General features: G+C 45.5%; 1 protein-coding gene across 3 annotated transcripts in view; it reads right to left on the bottom strand.

Annotated features, from left to right (window-relative positions):
- LOC112072694 (testis-expressed protein 2) overlaps positions 1-24,285 on the bottom strand; it is a 62,238-nt gene that overhangs the window by 8,941 nt on the left and 29,012 nt on the right. For all 3 annotated transcript variants that reach the window (XM_024140081.2, XM_024140080.2, XM_024140082.2), the window contains exons 3-8: positions 15,911-17,462; positions 9,403-9,603; positions 8,039-8,363; positions 7,527-7,771; positions 7,209-7,376; positions 6,372-6,471 (exon numbers count right to left, since the gene is read on the bottom strand). In XM_024140081.2, coding sequence (XP_023995849.1) covers positions 6,372-6,471; positions 7,209-7,376; positions 7,527-7,771; positions 8,039-8,363; positions 9,403-9,603; positions 15,911-17,437 — 2,566 coding nt within the window. In that variant the 5' untranslated portion in view covers positions 17,438-17,462. The remainder of the gene's footprint in view (positions 1-6,371; positions 6,472-7,208; positions 7,377-7,526; positions 7,772-8,038; positions 8,364-9,402; positions 9,604-15,910; positions 17,463-24,285) is intronic.

Raw genomic sequence — 24,285 nt, 5'->3', positions numbered from 1 at the left:
ACAGTAAGACTTCCCACTAACACACCACTTGTACCTCTCCTACAGCAGGAATGATGGGAATTCTATCCGTCTTAATCAGACAGTCAATCAATAGACGAAAGACACATACAGTTAATTTGGAAAGTATTCAGACTCCTTCACTTTTCCCACATTTTGTTACATTACAGCCTTACTCTAAAATTGATTAAATTACATTTCTTTCCTCAATCTACATTCAATAACTTATAAAGACAAAGTGAAAATAGAAATACCTTACTTACATAAGAATTCAGACCCTTTGCTATGAGACTGGAAATTGAGCACAGGTGCATCCTGTTTCCATTGATTCTCCTTGAGATGTGACGGATAGGTGAAACTTTGCACTAGTCAGGATCGAGGGAAAATTGAACAGAGCAAAGTACAGAGAGATCCTTGATGGAAAAACCTGCTCCAGAGCGCTCAGGACCTTCAGGACATGTCTCTCATGTCTGAGCCGTTGAATTGCGACTCACCTTTATCTCTATACTGATATTTAGCTTGTTTTATTACCTTGCAGGTGAATAACTACACTGTTTATATTCTGCCATATTACCAGTCACCTTGCCATGGTTAAATGCGGTGGTTCACACTTCCAGTTTCGCGCGAATGCTACCATCTATTCACGGTTTCTGGTTAGGGTAGGACCTCAGACTAGGTCAAAGGTTCACCTAACAGACGGAAGCCACAGTAAAAAAAGGAACATGACAGCCCGCTTGGAGTTTGCCAAAAGGCACCTAAAGCACTCTCAGATCATGAGAAACGAGATTCTCTGGTCTGATGAAACCAAGATTAAACTCTTTGGCCTGAATTTAAAGCCTCAAGGCTGGAGGAAACCAGACACCGTTCATCAAATGGCCAATACCATCCCCACGGTGAAGCATGGTGGTGGCAGCGTCATGCTGTGGGGATGTTTTTCCCATCGGCAGGGACTGGGAGACTAGTCAGGATCGAGGGAAAGATGAACAGAGCAAAGTACAGAGAGATCCTTGGTGAAAACCTGCTCAGGACCTCAGACTGGGGCGAAGGTTCACCTAACAGGACAACGACCCTAAGCACACAGCCAAGACATCGCAGGAGTGGCTTCGGGACAAGTCTCGGAATGTTCTTGAGTGGCACAGCTAGAGCCCGGACTTGAACCAGATCGAACATCTCTGGAGAGACCTGAAAATAGCTGTGCAGCGATGCTCCCCATCCAACCTGACAAAGCTTGAGAGGATCTGCATAGAAGAATGGGAGAAATACCCAAGAACACTTGAGGCTGTAATCGCTGCAAAAGGTGATTCAACAAAGGGTCTGAATACTTATGTAAAAGTGATATTTCTTGTTTTCATTTATTTATAAAAACAAAAAAATGAAATATTACATTTACACAAGTCCTCAACTGGCAGCTTCATTAAATAGTACACGCAAAACACCAGTCTCAATGTCAACAGTGAAGAGGTGACTCTGGGATGCTGGCCTGAGTGATGCCAAACTTTTGAACGGTAGTGTATACACACACACACTTCAAAAAAACGTTTTTTTCTTTTTATGGGGTAGTGTGTGTAGTAGCATTGATGAGGGGGGGGTGGGGGGGGACAATTTAATCCATTTTAAAATAAGGCTGTAACATACATTAATGTGGGGGGGAAAGTTAAGGGGTCTGAATACTTTCCGAATGCACTGTACATAGTATACACACACTGGACAATTGGAGACTCATATCCCCCTCCAAACAGCGAAGCTCTGTAGGAGTCTGTAATTGAATAACATACATTCTCTACATCACATGGTCTTCTTTATCATGGCATGTCACAGAACACTGTGTACAGAAAGACCACTGAAGGTGCTTTGAAATGACAGATGTTAGGCCTACTTGCACTTAAAAGAAACTTGATAGCTAGACAGACAAGGTTTCGGTACAAATGTAATTAGCATTGAGTATTATATTCATTTTCAATTCGTATTGTAGGCCAATTTTTTTGTGGGCTTTCATCCAAAAGTAATTTATCTAGGACTATGCTTGAGTGAGAGGAAAATCATAAAGAGAGTAGCATTCGAGTTGAAAGCTCATAAACCAGCAAGCCATCAATGTGCCGGGCTGACCTTTAGCCTCACTGTTTGTGTTGCTTTCACAGAAACATAGCAGGTTGAGAAAACGAGGAACTATGCATGACAACCAACTAGTGACACCATTCGCCTACGGGGTGAACACTCCCCGAGGGAAGGGTTGGAGAAGCTGTGCTTCTTTCTCAACACCGTCCTCTCCAAGCCTGAACGCTAGCTGTGCTAAGTGACCGCAAGGCAGCCCTGCGACACCAGAGGCACGCAAACGCACACAAACACACCCCTTCCCTGTCCAATCAGACCTACTCTGTCCACATCCCCATGGTGTGAAAGAGAGAGAGAGAACACGGAGACTTGTGGCCCTTGCCTAACCCTGTGTGGCCCTGGCGAGCCCTGGCGATAATAAGGCTGTGTCCGACAGCGTTAGGGAAGGCAGGGCTGATGGCGTGGGGAGAAGAGCCCCAAATCGCTAGCTGCGAGAGCAGTATAGAAAGGCCAACTCTGGCTTAATTGGGGTGAGCTGGCCTGGTGACGAGTCAGACGAGCGGAGCACTCCCATGCATACAGGCTCAGAGGAAGGAAGGATGCCAATGTGAAAGCACGCAGGAAAGTACACACACTGGCACAAAACACACACACACACACAGAGAGAGAGACAGACGTTGGTCCACTCTCTATTCCACTGCCAGTGAGTTTTATTGATCGTGGTTGCCCAGCAGTTCCAGTAAGGGCAGAAGGCAGAGACCTTGAGCTGCCTGGAGGACAGGCAGGCTGCACACTACAAACTGGGCCTCTCTAACTCCCTGGATTATATAAATGTTTCTTTAGAACGTAAACTAGAGGATCTTTTCCTTAACAAACATTATAGTTGCATACACTTGTTCCAATGCAAATGTTGGTGAATTCTAGCAATTATTTGTCTGTTAACCTGCACTTTGCCAGTTCAAGCTGTGCGTTAGCCTCAGTCTAGAACAGTGGTAGTCAGTGGTCAGGCTGGGGGGGGATTGGCACTGCAGTGGGGTTGCCAAAATAAAAACAATATTGAAACATGTTTGAGAGACGAAAATGTAATGAATGAAAGGTTATTTGTTGATATAAAATGATGTTGTCCAGCTATATTCGACAGCAAATTCTACTGTTAGTGAGAGTTAAATATTGACCTACTTACTTGGGGGCCTATTTTGAAACGGTTAACCACGTTGCAGCATATGATCATTACTAAGTAACATTTGGTTGCAAGATAGTGGGACTCTGTAACCTAGTTGGATCGAACCACCATATTATTGACGACGTCTTACATTGCAAAACATTACATTGCATAACGTCAGGCAATAAAAAAATATTTTCCCAGAAAGCTGATTACTCCTTAAACCCATACCTCACAAAAAAACGAAATTAACAATCCACAAATAAAAAATGGCTCGTGTTCATTCTTATTGGACAAGTACAAGTAGCCGCTCCCCATTTCACTCAATGCTTTACTGTTTGGTGACTAATGAACATAACCCAGTCCCCCTGAGTGTAGTGGAAGTGCATTCCTCCAACTCTGATCCAACAGAATCTGTTCCCATCTCAGCCTGTGGTGGAATCCATTTCCTCTGTCATTAAGTCACATCGGAGCGCGGGGCGATAGAAATGACAAAACAATGGTGGCAGTGACTCACAGAGGAACAGCAGGGAGACACCGAGAGACCTAGACAGAGAGTGTTTGGCAAAAAGAGGAAGAAACAGAATGAGAGGAACAGAGAGAGGGAACAGAGAAACTGGGAGAATTAAAGATGGGTACTGTAGAAAGACAGAGATGTGTAGAAAGAGAGAGAGAGAGAAGCGACAATCCGAATGCCAGACACAGAAACGCACATTATTTCACTAGTGTTCATCTCTTCCTGTCTTTAACTCAAGCCCATAGAGAAGCAGATTCAAGACTGGGCCCTTTAGAGGCCATAGGAGGGCCATGCCCCAATGGAGTGGGCGCATTCAGTGGGCCAGTCATCTTTGGCCATTACTAGAACGTAAAGCATCTAATCTACATATCATATGACGCCATCTCTCCTAATATTTACACACTAATAAGATGCAGGAAAATCTATACTGTGGGGCGTAAGGGTGTATGTACCCAGGAATGACATGTGATGTGTATGCACCCAATAATGATTACCTACTGTGCAAATACGGAAGGTAAGGTGCTGGATGGTTAGATGTTACGAGAGATACACTGCTTCTGCTAGAAAGCAACCAACCGACTGTCACTCTACCAAAGTGAAGGCATTTACTACTAGTAATATTAATATTATGTATTGTCCAAACCTACGCTCGACTGTGCTATACAAACTGCAGCGTGTCTGTAATGAGAAGCTGGTTGTGCAACTAACAGCCAAGTCTATGACCCCTGTAGTGTACCTCMGCCTTTATTTACTCAGGTCTAACAGATAACCATGTGAYCCACTCAACAGCTCAGGACTTGATTACATTCTACTTAGCAAGGCATTTGCCCACAACACACATTCCATCACACTAGCAAAACACGCTGWACAAGAGCTTCACTAACATAGTATGTCATTCATCGATAATGTTGTCAATGAGTGATACTGAGTGAGTAAACGCCTATCAGGATTGGGTTGACTCCTGTGGAACATAATGATCTAATTCTTCTTATTAGATATATTCATTTTACATTTACATTTTAAGTCATTTAGCAGACGCTCTTATCCAGAGCGACTTACAAATTGGAAAGTTCATACATATTCATCCTGATCCCCCTGTGGGGAATGAACCCACAACCCTGGCGTTGCAAGCGCCATGCTCTACCAACTGAGCCACACGGGACCATATACCTTGATAATGTTGTCAATTTGTGGTATTGAGTTGAGCTATTGCCCCTACTGGGATTGCACATTCTCCCTCTGTTGATGAACGCAATGTTAGAACTCTTATTCTTAGATAGTCTTACACTATAGAATGGAAGCATTAAGTCATCCCCGACACGGACCAGTCTGGCATCTTGTTCAATTAATCATCTATTCCCATGACTTATCGATCATATGATGGTCTAATTTGTGTGTGTGTGTGTGTGTGTGTGTGTGTGTGTGTGTGTGTGCAGCACTAACCATTTCCAAATATTTATCCTCCTACGCCATCATAGCTTTTTCTAATGCTGAATGAATGACCAGCCTATAGCATGTCGTTGTGATCATTGCTGTTAGCATGACTGGCTAAGTGGCTATGTAAAAAGACACTTGTCTTTTGTTCTTGTGGCTGCAGTTGTTAGCGTTAGCGTTGTGGCCCTCACCATTGTCACGGTTGTTGTTTGCGTTGTTATCTCTGCCGTTACTGTGGTCTCTTGGATGTTGTTAGCTAGCATGACATTGTTTCTGTCAGTGGTTTTATTGTTGGCACTTAGCATTGTTAGCATTGCTATATCTGCTGTCACTGTGTTCTCTTGGTTGTTGTTAGCTAGCATGACATTGTTTCTGTCAGTGGTTTTATTGTTGGCACTTAGCATTGTTAGCATTGCTATATCTGCTGTCACTGTGGTCTCTTGGTTGTTGTTCATGCTGTCAGTTAGCACTACATCGTGTCTGTCAGTGGTGGTGTTGTCCCCTGGTCCAGGACAGAGCCAAGTATGGAGTGTGTGTGAAAAGAGAGAGAAAATGTACAGGTGTTAAACAGTAGCGTGACGTGTGCGAGTAATCAGAGGATGTAAATAAACAGTGCGCCATACGTGTGTGTGTGTGTGTGTGTGTGTGTGTGTGTGTGTGTGTGTGTCGCGGCTGCGAGAGTGTGCGTGTGTGAGAGAGACTGTGTGTATCCTGGACCTGTGTAGCACTAACTCATATCACATGAGACCACACCGCAGATAAGAAAACTTGGAATTCCTGTACTGATATGACTCCAACCAAATTGTCAACATATTAGACACAGACATACAAAACACCCACGCTCACAATACTGCCCTTATGCTTATAGAGAGCCGTGCTAGACTGAATCTACYGTTCATGCCTTCTCGTAAGGAAAGAGTGATTCTAATAAACAGATTACACAGCACAGCTCTACATGATGCCTCTGCCATGATGGCACCACGCAGCGGAGGGGATCAATTCCAACGATGGGGTCTGTGTGAAGTGGAATTCAAGCCTGCTAATAGCACATTGCACAGTGGGAGCCTGGCTGAGGGAGTGTGTGTGTGTGTGTTAGTTGCACAGGATGCGTGTTTGAGTGCGTGTATAAATACAATGCATTGCAGTTTTTCTTCACTGGTCAGGATTTGGTTGATGGACAGTACAGTAGCACACGTCCAGGGTTCTTACCTTGATGGTCAACTGAGGGTTTGGAGGTGCCAAGGATTCTGGGAGTGGCCACGCCCATGTCCAGCTCTGTCAGGGTCAGCTCGTTCATGAAGTAGGGGAGCTGGGGGAGAAAGAAACAGTCAAGTAGATGACACACACAAAGGATCAGCAGCTGCAGCTGCATAGTAAGTGCAAGTTAGAGGTTGATGGTGACAGGCCACTCACTCATTCTACATCTCCCACATTCTACCAGTCATTCTCATCTGCCACAAAGGCCCCTATCGACTCCCTCACGCCGGCTAGCTGAGACAACAAGACTAACAGCCAACATCACCACACGACATTGTGAATAGGACCAGACGAAGGACTATCGTGGGGCTAGTAACAACGCCAAAGATGAAACATTGGGGATAATCGAAGGACCAGGATACAAAACAGGGATGGAGAGAGAGAGAGGAATGAGGTTCTCTCTCTGAGCCCAGTGTGGAGTCTCTGAGTCCTGTGGCGGGGCTGCACAGCGGAAGTGGCTGACATTTAGAGTGTGTGTGTGTGTGTGTGTGTGTGTGTCCCTGTAGAGTCGTAAGGATACACTGTGAGGCATAAGTCCCCTGGTCTCTTTTTATTTGCGTTTTTGTTTCTATATTTAGGCATGCATGGCTCCTTCCGAGCCAAATAAACCTCATCTTCTTCATCCCTTCTTTTTGTTGTTGTCCTTTGATCTGCTCTGTTGAACCTATGCAGCTCAGTGGTAACAGAATACAGTACAGATACAACAGTGTAAGAACGCTCTTTTAAACACACGAGCCCTTTGTCACAACAGGGTCATAGATGAGAGGCGAGAGGTCAAAGGCCACCCACCCGGATCTTGCTGAGTTTCATCTGGATCTTCTTGGAGACCACGTCGGCCCAGTAGGGCTCGCCCAGGAAGTCCCATGCCACCCGGCCAATCACAGAGTTCACCCAGGCAACAGGCTCCTCCTCCCCCAGCGTAACGACAGGGCCAAAGCTGCTGCTGCTGCTCTGCAACTGGTAGGCGGGTAKACAAGAAGTGAGATAAATACTAACTTAAGCACAACTGGGTACTGTGATTTGATTTATTTACAGAAATGATGTATAACAACAGTACAGTAAAAAAGAAAAGAGAGAAAGAAATAAGAGAGGGGGTTGAAGGTATACCTTCTTGCCCGACCCAGGGCTACTCTGTGGACTCTGGACTACGGGACTAGTGGCAGCGATGGGGGTGGCAGTAGCAGTGGCAGTGCCAGTCTCAGGGGCTACCAGGGTGGCCATGTAGACACTGTAGTCCAGTAGGGACTTGGTCTTGGCTGCTATGCCTGCTGTTGAGTCCCTGGTCCTGGGCTGAGAGGCTAGCACCTCGTCCAGACTGCTCCGGCTGCTGCTGCGGCTGTGGGAGCTCAAGGCTGCCACAGGGGTCAAAGATCAACAAGATATTAGAACGATGCAGCTGGATCAATATACTGCATGTGCATTATGAAATACAAATGTGGTCTTGCACTTTCCTCAGTCGCTTTCACATTGTCACACTATATTTGTGCAAGCATGCTAGCGCCAGACATGTTGAGTCAAGCGATAACTTCCTGTAAATAATTAGTACGGAAMAATGTGTGTGTAAGTGTGTGTGTTGGTCCGTGAGTGAGTGTGTGTGGCCCCTGGATCCATCCACTCACCAGTCTTACTCCCCTGCAGACCGGTGASTCTCTTTATCCCCGTCTTGGGGGGCTTGGAGGCCAACAGGATCCTCCGGTGCCACTCCTCCTTCTCCCTCCCCGTCCGACCAAACAGGTACAGGGTCAGTTCTGGACCACCAGACCTTTTGGCCTCCTCCGTCCCCACGGTCGCCTCTCCTGTGGCTGCTGTTCTCTCGTGTGTGGTTTCGCTGCGGTCGCCCTCTGCCTTGGACATGAAGTCGTCCTGCTTGGCCAGCTCGATGCGGATAGGGTACTTCTTGTTCCACACGCGCTTCCTGGCCAGACTCTGGGGCACCAGATCGATCTAGAGAGGGAATAGAATGTTTGAGTTGGGTGTGTCTGTGTGGGTCGAATGGGAACTTAAATTGAAGTTGAACTGTATTGGATATTTTAAGTTAACAATGAGGTGAGACAAGATCAATCACCAATCAGGATATTAACATCATTAAAAACGTATCGATAAAGGGATCTGGTCACACCACCCACACAGTGAATAGAGTGAGAGTCCACTGAGTGGATTGAGCCTCTGGGTTACATACTATATAGGTGCAACATCAGATGACGTACAATGGTTCRGGACACWKACCCKGCACATCCTGTGCCAGACCTTGTCCCCAAATGCAAAGACCGTGTTGTTTTGTTCAGTACTAAGAACATTTGCTGTTACTTAGTCGCCACCTTGCTAAAAAGGGAACGAGGGGAGAGAACAATATCCCCCAAGGCCCAAGGYGGGGGTGACTGACGCACAGACATTGTGGAGACAAGTGATTGGTTCCCCATTACTCACGCCATCCCCTGGGGAGCAGGTAGCCTAGTGGTTAGAGCGGTGGGCCAGTAACTGAAAGGTTGCTGGATCAAATCCCCGAGCTGACAAGGTAAAAATCTGTCGTTCTGCCCTCGAACAAGGCAGTTAACCCAATGTTCCCCAGTAGGCCGTCATTGTAAATAAGAATTTGTTCTTAACTGACTTGCCTAGTTAAATAAAATAAAAATCCCTTCACATGGTTTGCAACAGGTAAAGACACATATTCACATATGAAAGCAATGTTCCCTTCTGACCTCCTTTMCCCTATTCTCTTTTTGATATTCTGCTTAGCAACAGGGACATGTGACAGACAAGCCTGACTTCTCCCCTCTCTGGGCCCCCAGGTGACTGAGGCCCATTTGAGGGAGGAAGTGCAGCTGCCGACACCAGAGTCCGAAGGGAGACATTCTAATAACAAGAGTTCAACAGTTAAATCATATAAGAATATTCTGCAGATAAGTCACCTTAATTAAGGTTAGGATTAGGATTGGGAAGGGGAAGCTGATCCTAGATCTGTACCTAGGGGAAATGCACCCACCTTGCTGTCAGTGAGGTCGTAGATCTTCTGGCTGATATAGGTGACATCGGGCTTGGGTTCGTTATGGGTGGCCCGCCGSGCGATGTTGCGGTTGGGTGTGGACAGGCGCAGGATGGAGCCCTCCAGTCTCACATACACAGAGTGGGTCAGAGTGGCGTGGTACGTCTCCGGGTCGTAGTTCACTATCTCGTTCATCCAGCCCTGCAGGTGGAGATAGAGAAATCAGCCAGGTCAATCAATCAATGGACAAACCAATGGAACAATCAACCAATGACACATTAAACCAATTAACACATCTACGTTGTATGGCGCAATAAAATTATTTGTACAGTAGACTATACAGTGTATTCGTTAAGTATTAAGACCACTTGACTTTTTGAACATTTTTGTTAGGTTACAGCCTTATTCTCAAATTGATTAAATAGTTTTTACCCTCATTTATCTACACACGATACCCCATAATGACAAAGTAAAAATAGGTTTTTAGAAATGTTACTAAAAGTATAAACATTTAAAAACTGAAATATCACATTAACATACAGTACCAGTCAAAAAGTTTGGACACACCTACTCATTCCAGGGTTTTTCTTTATTTTTACTATGTTCTACATTTTAGTATAACAGTGAAGACATCAAACTATGAAAACACATATGGAATCATGTAGTAACCAAAAAAGTGTTAAATCAAAATATGTCATATTTTAGATTCTTCAAAGTAGCCACCCTTTGCCTTGATGATAGCGTCGCACACTCTTGGCATCCTCTCAACCAGCTTCATGACGTAGTTACCTGGAATGCATTTCAATGAATAGGTGTGCCTTGTAAAAGTTAATTTGTGGAATTTCTTTCCATCTTAATGCATTTGAGCCAAGCAGTTGTGTTGTGAAAAGGCAGGGGTGGTATACAGAACACAGACCTACTTGGTAAAAGAACAGCTCGGTCCGATGTGTCCAAATTTGAGATTTTTGGTTCCAACCGCCGTGTCTTTGTGAAARGCAMAGTAGGTGAACAGATGATCTCTGCATGTGTGGTTCCCACCATGAAGCATGGAGGAGGTGTGATGTTGTGGGGGTGCTTTGCTGGTGACACTGCCAGTGGTTTATTTAGAATTAAAAGGTTCACTTAACCAGCATGGCTACCACAGCATTCTTCAGCGATTACACCATCCCATCTGGTTTTCGCTCTTAGTGGGATTGTCATTTGTTTTTCAACAGGACAATGACCCAACACACCTCCAGGCTGTGTAAGGGCTGTTTGACCAAGAAGGAGAGTGATTGACTGCTGCATCAGGTGACTTGCCTCCATAAGCCTCCGACCTCAACCCAATTGAGATGGTTTGGGATGAGTTGGACCGCAGAGTGAAGGAAAAGCAGCCAACAAGTGCAGCCAACACTTTTTTGGTTATGACATGATGCAATCTGTGTCACTTCATTGTTTGATGTTTTCACTATTATTCTACAATCTAGAAAATAGTAAAAATAAAGAAAACCCTTGACTGAGTAGGTGTGTCCAAACTTTTGACTGGTACTGTAAGTATTCAGACTCTTTACTCATACTTTGTTGAAGGACCTTTGGCAGCGATTAAAGCCTTGAGTCTTCTTGGGTATGACGCTACAAGCTTGGCACACATATTTGGCGAGTTTCTCCCATTCTCTCTGTAGATCGTCTCAAGCTCTATCAGGTTGGAAGGGGAGAGTCGCTGCACAGCTATTTTTGGGTCTCTCCAGAGATGTTCGATCGGGTTCAGGTCCAGGCTCTGGCTAGGCCACTCAAGGACATTCAGAGACTTGTCCCGAAGCCACTCCTCCGTTGACTTAGCTGTGTGGTTTGGGTAATTGTCCTGTTGGAAGGTGAACCTTTTCCTCAGTGTGAGGTTCTGAGCGCTCTGGAGCAGGTTTTCATCAAGGCTCTCTCAAGGTACTATTCTCCGTTCATCTTTCTCTTGATCCTGACTAGTCTCCCAGTCCCTGCCACTGAAAAACATCCCCACAGCATGATGTTGCCCCCGCCATGCTTTACCATAGGGATGGTGCCAGGTTTCATCCAGACATGCCGCCTGGCATTTGAGGCCAAAGAGTTCAATCTTGGTTTCATCAGACCAGAGAATCTTGTTTCTCATGGTGTGAGAGTCTTTTGGGTGCCTTTTGGCAAATGCCAAATGAGCTTTCATGTGCCTTTTACTGAGGAGTGACTTCCGTCTGGCCACTCTACCATAAAGGCCTGACTGGTGGAGTGCTGCAGAGATGGTTGTCCTTRTGGGAGGTTCTCCCATCTCCACAGAGGAACTCTGGAGCTCTGTCAGTGACCATCAGGTTCTTGGTCACATCTCTGACCAAGGCCCTTCTCCCCCGATTGCTCAGTTTGCCCGGACGACCAGCTCTAGAAGGAGTCTTGGTGGTTCCAAACTTCTTCCAATTAAGAATGATTGAAGCCAGTGTGTTCTTGGGGACCTTRAATGCTGCAGAATCTTTTTTGGTACACTTCCCCAGATCTGTGCCTTGACACAATCCTGTTGTGGAGCTCTAAGGACAATTCGATCGGCCTCATAGTTTGGTTTTTGCTCTGACATGCACTGTCAACTATTGGACCTTATATAGACAGGTATGTGCCTTTCCAAATCATGTCCAATCAATTTAAATGTACCACAGGTGGTCTCAAATCAAGTTGTTGAAACATCTCAAAGATGATCACTGGAAACAGGAAGCACCTGAGCTCAATTTCAAGTCTAAGTTCTGTTTTTTATTTTTAATAAAAGTAAAAAAATGCAACAAAAAAAAAACGTTTCGCTTTGTCATTATGGGGTATTGTGTGTAGACTGATGAGAAAAATGTATAATTTTATCAATTTTAGAATTTGTCTGTAACATAGCAAAATGAGGAAAAGGTCAAGGGGCCTGACTACTTTCCAAATGCACTGTATGAACCTTCTGTACTGCTGAACCCTTCCGGAAAGACACTACGATGATTTTAGGCACCTGACAAAGCAAATTAATGTTAAATGCATGAACATCTGATTCCGTCTATATGTATAGAAACTAAATCACAATCATTGTGTCAAAATTGAGATCACAACTCCTGTGTTGGTCAAGAACAGATAGATCAGAAGGATTTGGTAATGCTCATAGTAGGCTGTTGAGAAGTATGATGCATGTCTTGCCAATAGTCCAGAGTCAATCATTTCTTTGTCTCTGACTTAGTAGATAGCCTTTCAGCTCCTTTCCTGGGTTTGTTTGCGTTCTCATTTCAATTTATGAACAGGCAATATGTATTAAAACGAAAACCCAGTCTATTTGTGAACTAGGGCGCCCTATGTGTGTAGTTAGACCAAAATGATGTAGTGGGTGGGTCAAAAAGTCATAATTTGTTTTTMAAAAATAGTTTCCAAAATATATATTTGGTGTTGAGGTCAATTACAAAACTTTATGGTAGAAAATTAAACTGTTGATTTATCTAGCTGTATTTTCCTCCTAAATTACTCATGCTGGCTATGTGTGTGTGTGTCTTCTAATGTCACTGCTACCAACAGCTTCATTAAACTACTAGGCATAATCAACTCTAAGGGGTGGAAATGAAGTCAGTCTAAATCCCTGGACATGCCCTACGCCACAGACGGGACCAGTAACTTCTAAAACGCTTCAAAAGAACGGTGATGCCGTCACAGATTCAAACACACAACAATCCACGACTTGACCTCAACCCTGATGGTCTGCACTGTGGGTTAGGTATGGTGATGATTGAAACTGGTTGCTCCTAGCGGCTATCATCACTTTTACCACCAGTGTATTGTTCACGTTATTTAACTCCAACATACGTAGAGAAATATTGCACCACTGGTTTAGCCTTGAACCACTAATAAAAAGCCTCATCCAARGGCAGTAGATTGAAGAGGATAGTAAAATCGCGACAGCAGTCATCTAGTAACGTGCTGCCTCCTCGTCGGCTGAGTCTGAAGTAGTGCACTATATAGGGAATAGGGTGCCATATAGAATGCAACCCTCCAGACTCATCTCGTCCCTTCCTCTTTGCAGAGATCAAGACGGCCCCTAGAGCTTTGCCATCACAGACAAACAAGTCTCCTGCAGGAAACTTGATATAGGCCTAGATGTGCTGGTTCTATTGCTACCACAGCTAGATATGAAGAGGGAGATGGGAGAGAGCGAGAGAATGACAGAAATAAAGAGAGAAAAAAAGAGAGAAGGAGACAGGGAGAGAGGGCATGTGAGAGAATAAGAGAATGAGGGAGAACGAGAGCGAGAGACAGAAAGAGAGAGAGAGAAGACACTTGTCACCAAATTCTCATATTATAGCCCTGAACAAAGCCTATCCCCTTTGTGTCCATAACACCACCATTCACTGTCCCTTTGACTGACAAGGCCAAGCCCAGGACAGTAAAGCCTGACAGTTCATGTGCTTGTGTGCTGCCTGCTGGTGATGTTATCATCAGCTTTCCAATATGTGGGGGTCAAACAAGACAGTGAACCCTCTCCATTATATTGTGACTGACCGACTGGCTTTCGTTGACAGTCCAGAGGTGACATCATTTGGAAGGAGGGCCACGGGACATGGGGTGACCACTCTTCCACAGGGTCTACTACTGCCTGGCAAGCCATGGAGGGCATTAGCAGTGAAGAGAAAGTAGGCTAACAGGCTTTGAGTATGATATACAGCCACAGTGGCTATGGTCTGTCTGATCCATTTGAGTGCTAATGCTGCTAAATGCACAGCTGGCTTCCCTCAGGTAATTTATTGTCTATTAGTGCTAACAATGGAGGATGAGGTATATTTGCCTCGGAGGCTCGCTCTTTTGTTCCCTCTGACATCAAAGCGTTGAGGGAGTCGAAGCGTGGACGATCTCATTTACTGCTCAAATAGGCGTATTTCTTCTCTGAATGGCACTTTATGTGGGCTGTCACGACAGTCGTCTGTATTTGTCTAGAGGAGAGACTAGTCAGGAGACTAGAAGAGGATAATATAAGAGGCTTTGACAGGATGCTAGCAGATACCCATAGACTTCAAGTCATTGCGCTAACGTTAGTTAGCATTGGTTCTAACTTCCTTCATACTGGACACAGAGACATATAAATGGTATCCACTAGTTCGTCTGACTCTGGGAAAGTAGATACATGGCCTCATTGCGAAAATCCTAGAGTATGACTAAGCCAGTCACGGATCATGATGGGTGCTGAAACGTTGTACAGGTAACTGCCAAAATAAAGGAAACTTGAGTAAATGAGGGATAAAGTATATTTAAAGCAGGTGCTGCCAACACAGGTGAGGTTCCTGAGTTAATTAAGAAATGAACGTCCCATCATGCTTAGTGTCACATATTAAAATCCCCTTTTGCCCGTTATTTTGGCTACAATATCTAGAAGAGACCTCGGTGACTTTGAAAGAGGGGGTTCAAAGGAGCATAGGGTGTCTGTGTGCGTCTGTGTGTGTCTCAGTCAGCAGATCTCAACCCAATTGAACACGTATGGGAGATTCTGGAGATTCCTGAGATGGCATTTTCCACCACCACCAATAAAACACCAAATGATGGAATTTCTCGTGTAAGAACTCCAATAGAGTTCCAGACTCTTGTAGAATCTATGCCAAGGTGCATTGAAGCTGTTCTGGCGGCTCGTGGTGGCCCAACGCCCTATTAAGACATTTTGTTGGTGTTTCCTTTAGTTTGGCAGTTACATGTAGGTGATCAGTCAGTAATAAAGGAGACCTGATCTAGGCCTACTTCACGGTGACCTTACAATTCATTCTCTACAAGGGTTGCACAATTCCCAAAGTTCACAGGTTTTTAAGAAGTCCCAGTTGGAGGATTCCTGGAATTAGGAGGGAATATGCAGGGAGGGAATCCTCCAGCAGCGATTTCTGAAAAATCTGAGAACATTGGACGTTTTTTAAGGTGCTTTTATGAAAACAGTATTGCACAGCAGGAGCTAAAATAATAATTAGTTGCAATTAAGACCAGGCTACAAGATGGTCACCCGGCTTCTTCTTAAAAATGTACAATGAACACCAACGGGATCAAGGCTAGTGAATTACAGGTCAACCTTGAGAAATCGATCTCTAATGGTCGGTCTAAAAGCAGCTTTGCTCTGATAACACAAGTATTGGGAAAGTTCAACGTGATACCTTACCACAGCAGGTCTCTCATTGTTAACGAACAGAAATCTGGCCATTAGTAATAATAACATGGTCTTATGAATCATTCCTTTTTGGGGCTGTGTTCAGCACCACTGCCTATTGGTGTGACCATAGATTTCCGCATATCTTCAGTTAATTGGTTTTACAGTGATTTCAAACCTCTCCTCGGCGATCCCCAGCCTGTCCAATGAATTTGCTCTATTCCAGATCTAGCACTACTGATTCCACTTCTCAACTAATCATTAAGCCCTTGTTTAGTGAATCAGGAGTGGTAGTTCCAGGGTACAACTCAATTGTGAAACATCTGGGGGTCCCTGAAGAGGGGTTAGAGAACCAATAGGTTAGAAGAAGATCATGGAGTTCCTCACCTTGAAGATGCTTGGCTCTTTGATGCCCAGCTGGGCCATGTTCCTCAGCTTCCCCTGGTGTCTGGGATGTCTGGTGCGATTGCCAGAAGGCTTGGGTCCGGCCAACCACACCACAGCGATAGCTAGCATGAACCCTAGTCCCACTCCCAGCAGCATACCCCCAACGTAGGTGGGCAGGGGCAACACGAAGTACCCGTAGACCAGCGCTGTGATGATGATCAGGGTGTAGTGTGGAATGCTGGGTGGTGGATCTTCTCCCTCGGACTTGTCGTCACTGCATAGTTCCGAACTGCCACTAGGCGGCAGTCTGACTTGGCTACATGTATTGTCCGTTGTGTCTCCATAATCCCCCTCGGTATCCTCAAAGTCCTCACTAGACAGGATGCAGAAGTCCTCATCCTCCAGCTTGGCCAGGGCTGACATGGAGCACTTGTCCAGGCCGAGAGAGGCGGAAGCGGAGGAAGACATTTTAGGACTTCTGGTGTCAGAGGTGGGATTTGGAGAGCTGGCTCCGTTTCCAGTTCCCTCAGACTCCCAGTCGTCCCCGTTTTCCTCCTCCTTGATGCTGTAGTTGCTCTCCGGTTGGCCGTTGTTGAGGGAGGCCAGGCAGGTGAGCTCCGAAGCACTGGACGAGAGTGCTTTGGACCGAAAGGCACTGCTGCCAATGCCTCCGCTCTTGTCCTCCATGATCTTATTGAACAGCTGGAGAGGCTCGTAGATGGCCTCGGAGAAACGGCGCTTAGTGTCCTCAATGCTCGCCTCCACGGACGCCTTAAAGAAGTTGCGGCTGTCTGGGGAGGTGAGCGTCGAGGAGGGGGCGGTCTTGGAGTCACCCCCGGCAACGACGCCTACTGGGGCACGGGACTGCGTGAACTGCTTGAAGAGGTGCAGGTTGAGGCGGGAGTCCGAGAGGCGGTAGGGCGAGGAGGAGGAGGAAGGGGGGGATTCCTGGGAGGTGTCAGAGGAGAGTGACTTGACCAGGGTTTTCATTAGGTGGCGGTGGCTCACGGAAGTGGGGGCAGCGGGGGAGATGGAGACATTTTCAGAAGGCTCAATGATGTCAGAGGATAGAGACTTGACCAGGCTGAAGAAAGGTTTGTCGCTAGACTTGGAGGAAGTGGATTTAGAGGTGTAGGCAGGGGAAGGAGAGGAGCTTTTCAGTTCAGAGGGTAATGTGGAGGTGATGGAGCTTTGAGGACCAGTTGAGGACAACATAGGCAGAACTGCAGCCTGATCCTCAGAGTCCAACCCGGCTCCATCAAGGATCAGATCCTCGCTGGCCTCCAGGGCCGTCACAATGCCTGGGTCCTTTATAGGTCCAGCAGGGGGAAGAGGAGAGGACACAACTGCCCCATAGAGCTCCTCTTCCTCCTCCTCCTTTTCCTCGCCCAGGGGCGAGAAGTGGATGGTGATGGACTTCCGGGACAGCGAGCCCTGGACGTGGAGTTTGGGCAAGGCTGGCGGCCTTGAGGCTGAGGGAGGAGGAGCTTTGGCGGTGTCTGCATGGCTACTGTGGCAGCTGGCCATCGCAGTGCTCCTGCTGGGTCACAGCCTAGGGAGATAGACAGGGAGAGGGAAAAGGTTACACACGTCCCCATACTGTATCATCACCAAACAAACTCCCAACTACAAACAGATGAACCTACACAAACAGGAGGGCAATGTTAGACATGTAGGCAATTTAGTCCACGATGTCCCCATAGTGTGTCATTATCGAACAACCTCAACTCAGCCAGAACAAAGAATGGGTTCAATGGACATTAGACTGTTAAATCAAGGTTTGGAGGAGGAACCTACTCCAATAGCAGGACTCGAAGGCGTGTCACTAAGCAATTAACAAAAAGTTAAATCAGGCCGAGTTACAGTAGCCGATTCCTACAATATCCTTATTGAAAGCAGGGCCAAATCAATGAGAGGGGAATTTAATTAAGCCCTTAAAGACTTCCCCTGGCTGAGCTCTGTCCTTTGATAGGGGATGGAGTCCAACACAGCTCTGACAGGAAACCCACAGTTTCCGTGACAAGCATTGCCACCACACTGAGGGACCAGCTGGCTTGCAGGGCTGGTGAAAGAGAACCTAAAATACCACCCTGGAGGCTGATCCTATGTCCTAGTCTTTGGGTGGGTAATGCTGAAATCATGGCTACTATAGCAATGATCAAATGGGAGCAAAATCACAAGGCGATCCCTATAAAATGGTACTGAATCGATCGTAAGAGTCTACAGACAGTCTACGATATCACAAGAATACAAGAAGCAAGGAAGGTTAGAAGGTAGCCTCATAAACGAAGACAGGGAATGGTAGAGTCGTCAAAATCAATGCAGGCTTTCCTGGAAGTTACCAAGTTGACATGAATGCATGGCTATATGGATGAATAGATGACTGCATGGTTATCTGAATATAAATCACCGTTTCCCATTCCCAGACGGAGAGAAAGGGTTGAGTGGGTAGAGGCTGACAGAATGCCATGCTGTGTGTCTCTCTGTGCTTGTTCAGCGTCAGCCTTCCCAGCAGGCCAATAACCCCACCCACACCTAGTGATTATAACCCCACTGTGACACCACCAGGTGAGAGACTAACACACACACACACATCATATGAAAGCATTCAAATGTGTGTGTGACACACTATCCCTCCTTTTCTGGGTCTTTCTCTCACATGCTCACACACACACCCCTCAGAGCAATACATAAAATGCCTGACTAATTATTTGAAGATAAACAAATCCTTTATAAAGGAGAAAGTGGAACTTGTTTGAAACTTGTTGACGGTAATAGAAACAAATTGGGATGTACTCTCTGCGATTGCCTCAGAACGGGAACAAACACTTTCACAACAAGCTATGAGGGACCAAAATACCCACATAACGAGACCGTCCCATCTAGGCCTAATTTCAAAGCTGTAATTCTGGGAATGGATTGAACAGTGTGGGACAGAGTGACATTTGGGACTGGTTGGTTGGTTCATCATATGACCCTTGGTCTGGATGTCGATAGAGAGCAAACGATGAGGTCATCATCCAGCCCGCACATGACAACGCACAACACACAGGCTTGTCTTATGACCGCTTGTGTCATTGACCATAAACAAGAGACGTTGTTTTGGAAATAAATGGCAAGCAAGTGATAAAACAATGTAGACTGTGTAGAATGGACCAAACACAGGCTACCTTTTGCCTATAGGTAGGATAATCGTACTGGAATGACAACCATACCCTTGGTATACTGTTGTTTATGCTATCCTTTAACGAATATAGTCCGTCCTTATCTCAAGCTTCCTAGGCTTTATCATTTAACTGTATACCTTTGTGGTTCAATTATCATTTAACCATTATTAGAGCAAGACCCTGGGCAATGGTCTCCGAATGATGTAACAAGGCGAATGGTGATGTTTCCACTAGGCTAAGACGCTACGACTGCGTGCGTCACATGACCATGGTATCCCACTTAGTCACAAGAGAAGTCACGGAGAGAGTGCTCATCCAATTAATAAGCCCAGACTGGGTTTCGTCTATGGTACAAACTAAAGGGATGGAGATAGCTTTGGAAGCCAGGTTAACAAGGTACTGGTTAGACACTTGCGCTTGTTATTTGCCCTAGTTGTCAGGTGATATCTCTGGAAGTGACCAACGGAACAGCTCTAGAAGTTACATGTAAACACAGATCTAAGATCAGCCTACCCTCCTCTATTCATAGCCTTAATCATTTAGAAGGGAGAAAGCAAAACTGACCTCATGTCAGCATATACTGTAGGCCTCTGGGCAAATGGTCCTAATTCAATGAAGCCAGTGAGTCGATGAGCAAGGGCAGCTCAATCACACGTCGCACAATGATGATGTAGTAGGCCTAAGGCCTCACTTATGGGAGGAAGGTTATTAGGCCTAAAGATATAGGCCTACCTCAGAGCCAAGGACAAAAACACGGTTTAACTTATTCTGTATGAGAGATAGTCTATAACTGCAACCGACCCAACCCCCTCAATACTAAACCATTTAAGACAGTGACACGCTTGAAACATGACCTTTACAACATGACAGTGAAAGCCATTACCACTTCAAACCCGTTTGACGGTTATTACATTATGACTGTAGTCAACTTCAAAGGGGTTGTCTGACAGTAGCCTAGGCTACATAATGGATCGGTTCTCGTGTAAGGCCAGTGCTTGAATAGCACGATTAACATTTTTCAACAAGAAATGGTTAACAAAACAGTGGTGGAAAGCCTTGCCATTAGGATCAATGTAAATGTGGATTTACATTTAAAAAACAGTGTTTCAGAAAGAGAGAAGAGGGGGTGCATGATAGAGCATTGAGTGCAATGCAAGTGCCATATTTAGAGAAGTCCAGACATTGAGCAATGGTTTTGGAGAGAGCAAGTCTTCTGCAGGTGAAATGGACACCTACTATGGCCCTCCAGCGTGCACACACAAGCACAGTTTAACCGTTTTTTTAAATAAATGTTTTAATTTAACCTTTATTTAACTAGGCAAGTCAGTAAAGAACAAATTCTTATTTACAATGACGGCCTAGGAACAGTGGGTTAACTGCATTGTTCAGGGACAGAACAGATTTTTACCTTGTCAGCTTAGGGATTCGATCTAGCAACCTTTCGGTTACTGGTCCAATGCTCTAACCACTAGGCTAACTGCCACCTCTACCGTTGCATGCATACAGTGCACTAGGGTTGCACAATTAAATTGCAATATTGATATATGTCGCAAGAGGCTTATTATTATTTTATTACACCAATGTAACAAGGGTCCCCTGGGATACTGACCAACACTTTGGTTCCTACCCTGTCACAACAACTTTTAACTACCTGTTTTTTCATTAGTTGTCATGCCAAACACCAACCATAGAATCGCAATACTGATTTAATTTCTATGATGCCAACAGTTCACCAAAGTGTTTCGATCTAAATCGCAACTAAAATCACAAATCTCAATATTTGGTTAACAAAAACATGGCAATTTGATTATTTCCCCATATTGTGCAGCCCTACGGTGCACATTATGCGCACGAGTTAACAATACACATGCAAGCACAGACACAGGCAAACATGCACATACCTGACGGCTAAACACAAGGTGTGGTCAAAGTGCTGCTCTTAGGTCAGTATAATTTCTACCCTGCTGTTCCCCCGCTCACAGTTACAGACAGAGAGCCGCTGTTCCGAGATCAGCTTCCTTCCCTCTATAAATAATGCATGATTTCAGCAGACTGCCAGATTGTTATGGATTGGTCTTGGCTGCTAAAAGCTGCCCTCTGTGCCTCTGCAGGAGAAGTTGGTTTAATGAAGGAAAAGAATGGAGGAATGTCAAATCAAATCACATTTTATATGTCACATACACGTGTTTAGCAGATGCATTTCGCTGCACCCACAATCACATGTGCTTCTAGTTCCGACACTGCAGCAATATCTAACAATTTCACAACAAATACCTAATACACACAAATCTAAGTAAAGGAATGGAATTAAGAATATATAAATATATGAACAAGCAATATCAGAGCGGCATAGACTAAGATACAGTAGAATAGAATATAGTATATACATATGAGATGAGTAACGCAAGATATGTAAACATTATTAAAGTGACTAGTGTTCCATTTATTAAAGTGGCCAATGATTTCAAGTCTGTAGGTAGGCAGCTGCCTCTCTGTACTAGTGATGGCTATTTAACAGTCTGATGGCCTTGAGATAGACTGAAAAACAGCTTCTCTCGGTCCCGGCTTTGATCCACCTGTACTGACCTCGCCTTCTGGATGATAGTGGGGTGAACAGGCAGTGGCTTGGGTGGTTGCAGTCCTTGATTATCTTCTTGGCCTTCCTGTGACATTGGGTGCTGTAGGTGTCCTGGAGGGCAGGTAGTTTGCCCCCGGTGATGCGTTGTGCAGACCGCACCACCCTCTGGAGAGCCCTGCAGTTGTGGACGGTGCAGATGCCGTACCTGGCGGTGATAAAGCCCGACAGGATGCTCTCAATTGTACATCTGTAAAAGTTTGTGAGGGTTTTAGGTGACAAGCCAAATTTCTTCAGCCTCCTGAGGTTGAAGAGGCACGGTTGCGCCTTCTTCACCACACTGTCTGTGTGGGTGGACCATATCAGATTGTCAGTGATGTGTACGCAGAGGACCTTAAAAACGTCCACCTTCTCCACTGGTGTACCGGCGATGTGGATCAGGGGGTTCTCCCTCTGCTGTTTTCTTAAGTCCACGATCATCTCCTTTGTTTTGTTGATGTTGAGTGAGAGGTTATTTCCCTGACACCACACTCCGAGCCCTCACCTCTCTGTAGGCTGTCTCATCATTGTTGGCAATCAAGCCTACTACTGTTTAGTCATCTGCAAACTTGATGATTGAGTTGGAGGCGTGCTTGGCCACAGTCATGGGTGAACAGGGAGTATAGGAGGGGGCTTATCTTATAATATACACTGCTCAAAAAAATAAAGGGAACACTTAAACAACACAATGTAACTCCAAGTCAATCACACTTCTGTGAAATCAAACTGTCCACTTAGGAAGCAACACTGATTGACAATAATTTTCACATGCTGTTGTGCAAATGGAATAGACAAAAGGTGGAAATTATAGGCAATTAGCAAGACACCCCCAAAAAAGGAGTGATTCTGCAGGTGGTGACCACAGACCACTTCTCAGTTCCTATGCTTCCTGGCTYATGTTTTGGTCACTTTTGAATGCTGGCGGTGCTCTCACTCTACTGGTAGCATGAGACGGAGTCTACAACCCACACAAGTGGCTCAGGTACGTGCGACGTGATCATCCAGGATGGCACATTCAATTGGAAGCTGTGGAAAAAAGGCTCTATGCTGTGTCTGTAGCGTAGTGTACAGAGCTATGCGACGCGCTACAGAGACAGGGCCAGTAATCAGGGCCACACCTTCGAGACGGGGGGAGTGCGTAGGAGGGAACACAGCAGCAGGCAGCCGCTACCTCCGCCTTTCGTGCAAGGAGTGGCACTGCCAAGAGCCCTTGCAAAATGTACTCCAGCAGGCTACAAATGTGCATGTTGCAGACTATGGTGTCTACATGAGGGTCTTGAGGATCTTCACTCGGTACCTAATGGCAGTCAGGCTACCTCTGGCGAGCAATGGAGGGTTGTGCGGCCCACAAAGAAATGCCACCCACACCATGATGGACCCACATGCAAACCACGGATCATTGGCTGGAGGATGTTGCAGCAGCAAACGTTCTCACGGCGTCTCCACGATCTGCTCCATGTGCTCATGTGCTCAGTTGTAACCTGCTTTCATCTGTGAAGAAGCACAGGGCGCCAGTGGCGAATTTGCCAATCTTTTGGTGTTCTCTGGCAAATGCCAAACGTCCTTGCACGGTGCTGGGCTGTAAGCAAACCCCACCTGTGGACGTCGGGCTCATACACTCATGGAGTCTGTTCTGACCGTTTGAGGCAGACACATGCAATTTGTGGCCTGCTGGAGGTCATTTTGGCGAGGTCTTCTGGCAGTGCACCTCCTGGCACAAAGGCGGAGGTAGCGGTCCTGCTGCTGGGTTTGTGCCCTCCTACGGACTCTCCCACGTCTCCTGATGTACTGGCCTGTCTCCTGGTAGCGCCTGCATGCTCTGGACCTACGCTGACACAGACCAGAGCAAACTTTTGCCACAGCTCGCATTGATGTGCCATCCTGGTGAACTGCACTACCTGAGCCACTTGTGGGGTTGTAGAATCCGTTCAGCTACCACACCATAGAGTGAGAGCACGCCGCAGCATTCAAAAGTGACCAAAATCAAGAGGAAGCTAGGAAGTGAGAAGTGTCTGTGGTCACACCTCAGAATCACTCCTTTTTGGGGGTGTCTTGCTAATGGTGCCTATATTTCCACCTTTTGTTCTATTCACTTGCACAACAGCATGTGAAATTTATTGTCAATCAGTGTTGCTTCCTAATTGGACAGTTTGATTTCACAGAAGTGTGATTGACTTGGAGTTACATTGTGTTGTTTAAGTGTTCCCTTTATTTTTTTGAGCAGTGTATATAAAAAAAACTATAAATATTCATATAATCACTAGTTAACTACACATGGTTGATTACTAGGTTAACTTGCTTGTCCTGCGTTGCATAAAATCAATGCGGTGCCTGTTAACTTATCATCGAATCACAGCCTACTTCGACAAACGGGTGATGTTTTAACAAAAGTGCATTCGCGAAAAAAGCACAATCGTTGCACGAATGTACCGAACCATAAACATCAATGCCTTTCTTAAAATCAATAAATAGAAGTATATTTTTTAAACCTGCATATTTAGTTAAAATAAATGAATGTTAGCAGGCAATATTAACTCGGGGAAATTGTGTCACTTCTCTTGCGTTCATTGCACGCAGAGTCAGGCTATACGCAA

Source organism: Salvelinus sp. IW2-2015, unplaced genomic scaffold (genome assembly GCF_002910315.2).
Source record: "Salvelinus sp. IW2-2015 unplaced genomic scaffold, ASM291031v2 Un_scaffold2004, whole genome shotgun sequence".
NCBI lineage: Eukaryota > Metazoa > Chordata > Actinopteri > Salmoniformes > Salmonidae > Salvelinus > Salvelinus sp. IW2-2015.
Note: the sequence above shows the minus strand (reverse complement) of the source record. Positions and strands in the feature narration are given on the sequence as shown.